General features: G+C 49.6%; 1 protein-coding gene across 1 annotated transcript in view; it reads left to right on the top strand.

The window, feature by feature from the left end:
* Positions 1-10,000, top strand: part of LOC311318361 (syntaxin-1A) — a gene marked incomplete at both ends in the record, with an annotated part of 95,837 nt that overhangs the window by 73,192 nt on the left and 12,645 nt on the right. The window contains one exon of the mRNA XM_084449665.1: positions 6,247-6,320. Within this exon, the coding sequence (XP_084305791.1) occupies positions 6,247-6,320 (74 nt within the window). The remainder of the gene's footprint in view (positions 1-6,246; positions 6,321-10,000) is intronic.

Genomic DNA, 10,000 nt, shown 5'->3' with positions numbered 1-10,000 from the left:
ACGCTTTTATTATGTTCAATTGGGTTCGGGTGGATCCTTCTATTACCTCGGGTCCCGGGTCTGTTTATCATCATGCATAATACCCGAGAGAAACGCATGACGCGAATTCAGTGAGGCCGCGACGCGAGCGGAGACACGGCAGCCACCACCAGTAGCCTACCTTGTGAAAAATAAGCTGAAAGAAAATGAATATAAAGAGGTTAAACCTAGCGGCAGCTTTGTGTAGCCTTATTTATTTACAGGCGTTTAATTTCCATGCTGCCACATCACAGCCTGACAAAACAGATCCTGACGAGATTGAGAGGATAAATCGCAATTCCATCCAACTGTGATGCAACACAGCATGCAAGCCAACAGCCGTGACAGCCTGAGCGATTAATGCTACTGCTACTACTGCCTGTCGGATCCGTAAAATACCCGATCCAACTCGGGTCTCGGGTCTCTGTCCTACTCCTGCTCTCAGACAAAATCGGGTCCGGTATACATATTTTAAAAAATGATCGGATTTAGTCGGATCTCGGAACGAATGTCTCGGGTCCATCTCGGTTTCGGGTCCACATTTTAGACCCGAGAAGACCTCTAGTGTGAGGTCCAGGGAGAGGTGGATGGTGTTGTCCAGGGAGAGGTGGATGGTGTTGTCCAGGGAGAGGCGGATGGTGTTGTCCAGGGAGAGGTGGATGTGTGAGGTCCAGGTAGAGGTGGATGGTGTGAGGTCCAGGTAGAGGTGGATGGTGTTGTCCAGGGAGAGGTGGATGGTGTGAGGTCCAGGGAGAGGTGGATGGTGTTGTCCAGGGAGAGGTGGATGGTGTTGTCCAGGGAGAGGTGGGTGGTGTGAGGTCCAGGGAGAGGTGGATGGTGTGAGGTCCAGGGAGAGGTGGATGGTGTGAGGAGGGAGAGGTGGATGGTGTGAGGTCCAGGGAGAGGTGGATGGTGTTGTCCAGGGAGAGGGGGATGGTGTGAGGTCCAGGGAGAGGTGGATGGTGTTGTCCAGGGAGAGGTGGATGGTGGGGGATGGTGTGAGGTCCAGGGAGAGGTGGATGGTGTTGTCCAGGGAGAGGTGGATGGTGTTGTCCAGGGAGAGGTGGATGGTGTTGTCCAGGGAGAGGTGGATGGTGTTGTCCAGGGAGAGGGGGATGGTGTGAGGTCCAGGGAGAGGTGGATGGTGTGAGGTCCAGGGAGAGGTGGATGGTGTTGTCCAGGGAGAGGTGGATGGTGTGAGGTCCAGGGAGAGGTGGATGGTGTTGTCCAGGGAGAGGTGGATGGTGTTGTCCAGGGAGAGGTGGATGTGTGAGGTCCAGGTAGAGGTGGATGGTGTGAGGTCCAGGGAGAGGTGGATGGTGTTGTCCAGGGAGAGGGGGATGGTGTGAGGTCCAGGGAGAGGTGGATGGTGTGAGGTCCAGGGAGAGGTGGATGGTGTGAGGTCCAGGGAGAGGTGGATGGTGTTGTCCAGGGAGAGGTGGATGGTGTTGTCCAGGGAGAGGTGGATGGTGTGAGGTCCAGGGAGAGGTGGATGGTGTTGTCCAGGGAGAGGTGGATGGTGTGAGGTCCAGGGAGAGGTGGGTGGTGTGAGGTCCAGGGAGAATTGGGTGGTGTGAGGTCCAGGGAGAGGTGGATGGTGTTGTCCAGGGAGAGGTGGATGGTGTGAGGTCCAGGGAGAGGTGGATGGTGTTGTCCAGGGAGAGGTGGATGGTGTGAGGTCCAGGGAGAGGTGGATGGTGTGAGGTCCAGGGAGACGTGGATGGTGTTGTCCAGGGAGAGGTGGATGGTGTGAGGTCCAGGGAGAGGTGGGTGGTGTGAGGTCCAGGGAGAATTGGGTGGTGTTATCCAGGGAGAGGCTGATGGTGTGAGGTCCAGGGAGAGGTGGATGGTGTGAGGTCCAGGGAGAGGTGGATGGTGCTGTCCAGGGAGAGGTGGATGGTGTGAGGTCCAGGGAGAGGTGGATGGTGTGAGGTCCAGGGAGAGGTGGATGGTGTGAGGTCCAGGGAGAGGTGGATGGTGTGAGGTCCAGGGAGAGGTGGATGGTGTTGTCCAGGGAGAGGTGGATGGTGTTGTCCAGGGAGAGGTGGATGGTGTTGTCCAGGGAGAGGTGGATGGTGTTGTCCAGGGAGAGGTGGATGGTGTTGTCCAGGGAGAGGTGGATGGTGTTGTCCAGGGAGAGGTGGATGGTGTTGTCCAGGGAGAGGTGGAGGGTGTTGTCCAGGGAGAGGTGGATGGTGTTGTCCAGGGAGAGGTGGATGGTGTGAGGTCCAGGGAGAGGTGGAGGGTGTTGTCCAGGGAGAGGTGGATGGTGTTGTCCAGGGAGAGGTAGATGGTGTTGTCCAGGGAGAGGTGGATGGTGTGAGGTCCAGGGAGAGGTGGATGGTGTGAGGTCCAGGGAGAGGTGGATGGTGTTGTCCAGGGAGAGGTGGATGGTGTGAGGTCCAGGGAGAGGTGGATGGTGTTGTCCAGGGAGAGGTGGATGGTGCTGTCCAGGGAGAGGTGGATGGTGTGAGGTCCAGGGAGAGGTAGATGGTGTTGTCCAGGGAGAGGTGGATGGTGTGAGGTCCAGGGAGAGGTGGATGGTGTAAGGTCCGGGGAGAGGTGGATGGTGTTGTCCAGGGAGAGGTGGATGGTGTGAGGTCCAGGGAGAGGTGGATGGTGTGAGGTCCAGGGAGAGGTGGATGGTGTGAGGTCCAGGGAGAGGTGGATGGTGTTGTCCAGGGAGAGGTGGATGGTGTGAGGTCCAGGGAGAGGTGGATGGTGTGAGGTCCAGGGAGAGGTGGATGGTGTGAGGTCCAGGGAGAGGTGGATGGTGTTGTCCAGGGAGAGGTGGATGGTGTTGTCCAGGGAGAGGTGGATGGTGTTGTCCAGGGAGAGGTGGATGGTGTGAGGTCCAGGGAGAGGTGGATGGTGTGAGGTCCAGGGAGAGGTGGATGGTGTGAGGTCCAGGGAGAGGTGGATGGTGTGAGGTACAGGGAGAGGTGGATGGTGTTGTCCAGGGAGAGGTGGATGGTGTGAGGTCCAGGGAGAGGTGGATGGTGTTGTCCAGGGAGAGGTGGATGGTGTTGTCCAGGGAGAGGTGGATGGTGTTGTCCAGGGAGAGGTGGATGGTGTTGTCCAGGGAGAGGTGGATGGTGTGAGGTCCAGGGAGAGGTGGATGGTGTTGTCCAGGGAGAGGTGGATGGTGTGAGGTCCAGGGAGAGGTGGATGGTGTTGTCCAGGGAGAGGTGGATGGTGTTGTCCAGGGAGAGGTGGATGGTGTTGTCCAGGGAGAGGTGGATGGTGTAAGGTCCAGGGAGAGGTGGATGGTGTTGTCCAGGGAGAGGTGGATGGTGTTGTCCAGGGAGAGGTGGATGGTGTAAGGTCCAGGGAGAGGTGGATGGTGTGAGGTCCAGGGAGAGGTGGATGGTGTGAGGTCCAGGGAGAGGTGGATGGTGTGAGGTCCAGGGAGAGGTGGATGGTGTGAGGCCCTTGACACAATATAACTAATACTGCAGTAGCAAGTAAGCAAGACGATCATCACTGTTAATGAATGATGTCCTGAAAACTCATTTTTTATTGTATACAATAGTGGGTGGATTGGGCATTACAATCACGCTGTAATGTCAAAGGGAGTGTCTCTCTCTCTCTCTCTCTCTCTCTCTCTTGTTATAGATTTATTCTAATAATTAAGAGTAGTCGAGAATGCCAAGGTTCATCTTCGCAAGTCTAAGCTGGTTACTTTTATTCCAAATAGTTTACGAGTTTGCAAAATTGGGCTCAAGGAGAAAAGGAACATCCACCAAGAGACAATATTATCAGGAAAACAGAGCATTATAAACAGTGTGGGTGTGACATGCATATGCAAATACTTCACTAGTCAATTATCAGTGAGTAGGCTAGGTCTGAGGGTCACAAGCTGAAGTAAACATTTACAGAGATCAAAGACTAACTGGGAGGAGGGCCCCCCTGGTGAGGTCTCCTGAGAGAGCTTGGAGGAGGGCCCCCCTGGTGAGGTCTCCTGAGATAGCTGGGAGGAGGGCCCCCCTGGTGAGGTCTCCTGAGAGAGCTGGGAGGAGGGCCCCCCTGGTGAGGTCTCCTGAGATAGCTGGGAGGAGGGCCCCCCTGGTGAGGTCTCCTGAGAGAGCTGGGAGGAGGGCCCCCCTGGTGAGGTCTCCTGAGATAGCTGGGAGGAGGGCCCCCCTGGTGAGGTCTCCTGAGAGAGCTGGGAGGAGGGCCCCCCTGGTGAGGTCTCCTGAGATAGCTGGGAGGAGGGCCCCCCTGGTGAGGTCTCCTGAGAGCTGGGAGGAGGGCCCCCCTGGTGAGGTCTCCTGAGAGCTGGGAGGAGGGCCCCCCTGGTGAGGTCTCCTGAGAGAGCTGGGAGGAGGGCCCCCCTGGTGAGGTCTCCTGAGATAGCTGGGAGGAGGGCCCCCCTGGTGAGGTCTCCTGAGAGAGCTGGGAGGAGGGCCCCCCTGGTGAGGTCTCCTGAGAGAGCTGGGAGGAGGGCCCCCCTGGTGAGGTCTCCTGAGAGAGCTGGGAGGAGGGCCCCCCTGGTGAGGTCTCCTGCCATAAAGAGAAGGCCTTGGATAGAGGGGTCAGGGCAATAAACAGAGGACAGCAGCTCACTTTATAAGACAGGCTCAAGACAATGTATTGAGCAGAGAATCCACTCATTTGAATGTATCTATTACACTCTAGCCAGAACAAGCAGTAATTGAATCACAGGGTCGGTCGGTAAGGTTACCGACTACAAATATGAATTTTCCATTCAGTGAAAGAGGAGATCAGACCACCTAGAAGGTTTTTAAGAAAACACCCCAAGATCATAACTGTGTTTCCTCTCCTCACTCTGCGAGTCGAGGCCAGCGATGGAACATGTGCTGAGAGACGGAGGAGAAATGGCTGCATCTTATAATCCAGAGGATTTTCCTCAACATGCACTCATAGGTTTATTGGAAGCACGGCTTGTGAGTAAAGCCTCGTTTAATTCAGCTTCGCAAAATTAGCTTGCATTTCAGTTTGAGTTGTAATATTTTGCTCTCCCTGAATTATTGCCTGGCAACATGTAATCATTAAAATAAATATCGCCCAAAAAACGAGACAGAGAGAGATGAAGGAGGCGAGTGTGATTAATCCCACCCTGACACGCTCCTCGTCTCTCCTCTCCTCCTCCAGACTAATTGTCTGGATACTGCCAGGGTGATGCGTTGGCCCACACACACACACACACACACACACTCACGCATGCACACACGCACGCACACACACGCACACACACACGCACAAAATCTCTCTCTCTCACACGCACACACAAACAAACACGCACAATCTCTCTCACACACATACACACACACGCACACACAATCTCTCTCTCTCTCTCTCTCTTTCACACACACAGACACACACACTCTCTCTCTCTCGTGTGCATAAACACACAGAAGCACTCACACATGTACTGGACATGGTTCACAAACACATAGCCTACTGTACACACACACACACACACACAGCCCACTTGTTGTCAGACTTACCCACGCTCATGATCTCATACTCCCACACACACCCAGGAACCCTGAAGACACTCATTGTTTTAGTGACATCACAACACTGTGAGATGGGAGTGTGGGAGACTGAGATGGAACACTGTCTGTGTGTGTGTGTGTGTGTGTGTGTGTGTGTGTGTGTGTGTGTGTGTGTAAGCGCATTTCTCAACATGTCTTTTCTGTATTACCTCGTTGAAGTCGTGAGGGTGCATGTTGACACAATGCACATTTTTATTGTGATTCATATATTCTGCATTAATAACCGTGTTCTTAGACCAGCATTAAAGGACAATGCTCTTTTTCGACAACCTGGACCTTATTTACAACATATTATAAGACGTTTGACTCACCGTGATCACTTTGGTGTAGTTCGGAGGCCTGTAGAAGAAATTTAAAATCCAGCGCGAGCCAGTATATCCATGTAATGGCGGCGGACGGGGCACCGAGAATGCAGCTTCTAAAAAAATCTATTTTCTGCCGCAGATTTTATCAGATTTTGAGGATATAGAAGATGACTTAGAATATGATGGAAGCCGATCGTAGCGTAGAGAATGTGAGCCGCGATTTTAAATCTCTTCTACAGGCCTCCGAATTACACCAAAGTTATCTCGGTGAGTCAAACGTCTTATAATATGCCGTAAATAAGGTCCAGGTTGTCGAAAAAGAGCCTTCTCCTTTCATGAAGAGACTCATCTAGAATGAGTAGGTTTTTGACCCTATCTCTGGCGTGTCTTTGTCATTACAGCTGGCAGAAACACAACCAATGAGGAGTTGGAGAGCATGCTGGAGAGTGACAACCCTGCTATCTTCACGTCAGGGGTGAGATACAGTACCACACACACACACACACACACACACACCATCACGTCAGGGGTGAGATACCACACACACACACACACACACACACACACACACACACACACACACACCATCACGTCAAGGGGTGAGATACCACACACACACACACACACACACACACACACACACCATCACGTCAGGGGTGAGATACCACACACACACACACACACACACACACACCATCACGTCAGGGGTGAGATACCACACACACACACACACACACACACCATCACGTCAGGGGTGAGATACCACACACACACACACACACACACACACACACACACACCATCACGTCAGGGGTGAGATACCACACACACACACACACACACACACCACTATGGGGTGTGATAAGTGCCACTTTGGTTGCTTGTTCAAAGCTTACTTACAACGTGTATGTATGTATGTGTGTATGTGTATGTATATACATACACAGACACATACACACATAAACACACGTTCGCGTTAACCAGCGCAGCTCACTACAAAACAAGGCGCACATGCGCGGTAGTTCGATCGCGCTTTAAGTGAATGGGGGAGCTCACGTGACCGAATGACTGTTTGCGTTGTGAGCTCAGTGGTGCGTGTATGTATGTATGTATGTATGTGTGTCTGTCACGTGTACCACGAAGGGTTGCTTGTTCAAATATTACAAGATCGTGTGTGTATGTGTGTGTGTGTGTATGTGTGTATGTATGAGATTGTACATAGCCTACATACATACATACATACATACATACATACATACATACACGTTCGCTCCAACCAGCGCAGCTGTATATGAAACTGCACAAGCGCGGTAGCCACCGTACTTCCGCGTGACGTCACCGAATGAGTTGCTGCTGTTTTCACTCTTGAGTATTGTGTGTATGTATGTGTGTGTGTGTGTATGTGATTATATGCGTCAATTTTGACGATTGACAGCTCATTTGAAGCCTTAGAGCCTATAGAATCGAACGATACTGGCCGGAAGACAGTAGGCCACATATTTCATATAAAAAATATCCACGGAGTGTCGACTACAATATTCCATTTCAGCATTTATGCACACGGGGTGCATATACAATTGCCTGCCATGTAAATTCTGTTTACCGGAGAGAAAAATGGTTTGTTTTACGTTGTTGCGTTCCGTTTTCTCTTCCGAGTGGATATTCGATTCGCTACACGGTGCCTGCCGAGGGAGCATTTGTTTCGACGCATGGGGCTGCCCCCGGTACCGGGGGCGCTGGAGCTCAAGAGGTTCCGTCAGAGCCTGATAGATTGAGAGAGCGGCGAGGCGGTCTGTTAGGACGCTAAAGTCCTGCCGAACTGATCGGACCTCATCGAATCCACAATTCTGCATTTGGGGTTGAAATCTGAGTGCCGCAGGGACTGGATAGCTTATAGCCTGGCCCAGTGTTTCAAATAATGTAATCTGGATCAGAATGATCCGGATTTTGTGATTTTGTAATCCTCTTTGTTGCTATCCCAGATCAAATTGATCTTGTATATTTTGGTTTTCAAAGACTTTTCAGATAGGATCATTCTGATCCAGATACCACAAGATCAGGATTACACAAACTAGATTTGACTGAGGTCTTTGGATATACTGACCGGGATCATCCCACTTGTATTTTGACCCCTCACCTATTTTATTTTTATTTTGCTATTCTTCACGTTGCCTTCAGCACGAGATTATGTTTAAGTCACTTGTTTTAGACAAAAGATGCAATTGTGAATTCACTATAAAAGCAATTCAAAGTTGCTTTGGATAAAAGTGTCAGCTAAATGACTTAGGGCTGCACAATTAATCCTGAATTAATCGAAATCGCGATTATGACCTCCGCAATTAACTAATCGCAAAAGGCCACAATTAATGTGATGAATAATTTTGCTTTGTATTAAGTGTGCTAGGACTAGACGGACGAATCACAGGCGCTTATGCTGTCTGACCAATCACATGCGTTCCCGCTGAGTGCGCTGTGCGTATCAATTTCACTGAGAAGACAGATAGCAGTAGGTCAAGACAAGTGTCATAAGAGTACCCGCAGCCGTGAGTAGTGAAAAAATGAGTGAAAACGAGGTCAGTGAGTTAGTAGCAAGAAAGGGATCAACATCCGTGATTTGGGAGCATTTTGGTTATTATATATTAATATTATATATTAAATATTAATCGCAATTATTAATCAGAATTACCATTTGGAATCAAATAATCGCAATTATCATCTTTTGTCATAATCGTGCAGCCCTAAAATGACTAATGAAATACCCATGTTGTTCAAAGTAATAGCCTACACAACATTTAATTGACACAGGTGTGAAAATGTTTGGAAATGTAGGTCAGTTTTCATAATGATTAATATCCAGCTGCATTATAGTATACAATACATATAAAGTCAGAATTGCTGATTGGATGTCTACAGTTTCTTCAAATCGTATACAGAGACATCTTGTTTACTGACAATGTGTTTGCTTTTTTATTTACCATGTAACAGTGAGGATCCAAGTAGATTTGTGATCAAGAGACATGTTTGCCAACACTTTTTAGATGTCAGCTCCAGTGATGACTAGTGACCCCTGCCCGCAATAAAAATTCAGCAACAAGTCATGGCAGTGTTGTCTTTATACCACATCACAATGATATCAGCTACACTAGCTCTGCATACATGGCACACATTATCCAAGCTGTGTTGTTTGTTGTGAGGGACTTGGATACATAATTGTGTTTTTCTGGCAAACCAGTCGTTGAAATGCTACACTGTGATCATGGGTACCTTCCTTCATTACTAAGCGTTATTATACTATGTGACATAGTGTTAATATGTCTTTGACGTAAACAAATGATAAGAAATTACATGTTCTAAATCTCTACTATTGCAATGCATCAGTCTCTGTAAAGCTGGCTGATGGTGTCGAGGTCCTGGCTACTAGCTGCCTATCGCCTCCCTCGGTCCTCACTCCAGCTCAGCTCCTCCCAGCAGGTAGAGCTGGACGTTCATCTGGCAACTCGGGACAACTCCACGACAGAAAACAAACTGCAATTCTCCTTCCTCCTCTGGGCTGGTTCCCTTAGAGGCATCACTTCTCCACCGCTGCAGCTGGATAGTACTTCCCTGAGCCATGACCATGAGGTTGTTGGAGTCAAATCTGAAGGCTGGTACACAGTCCATCTATAACATCAAAAACAATCTGTAGTTGGACCCAACAAGCACTGTGATAATAGAAACCCAAGTCATTACTGTAGAGCGTTCATGCACATGTATATGGCTAGTAATGTAAATGGGAGATAGTTACAAAACCTCTACTCTCGAATACAGCATATGGAAAATAATAATGTACCTCCATATTGCAATAGACACTGTATAACATTTACAAACCATTAAGGCTAGAGGGAATAACGCGCTCCTCTCTGATCACAGGCATACATTATAACGTTAATAATGGAGACTGGTGCTGAATGAGTAACGTGACTGCACAGGGAATACTGTCTTGACGTGATTTTAATAGCACCGACAGGCAAACTTGGCAGGCCTGAGTTTGACCGCGTTCAATACACCGGTCTTCTCTAGCCAAACTGTAAAGTAATGGAGCTAGCTAGATACAGCTACATAATATACCGAGTTGAATTCGCATAACGTGACCATCTAACGTTACCCACACTCTTG

Source organism: Borostomias antarcticus (genome assembly GCF_949987555.1).
Source record: "Borostomias antarcticus genome assembly, chromosome: 15".
In the NCBI taxonomy this organism is placed as follows: domain Eukaryota; kingdom Metazoa; phylum Chordata; class Actinopteri; order Stomiiformes; family Stomiidae; genus Borostomias; species Borostomias antarcticus.
Note: the sequence above shows the minus strand (reverse complement) of the source record. Positions and strands in the feature narration are given on the sequence as shown.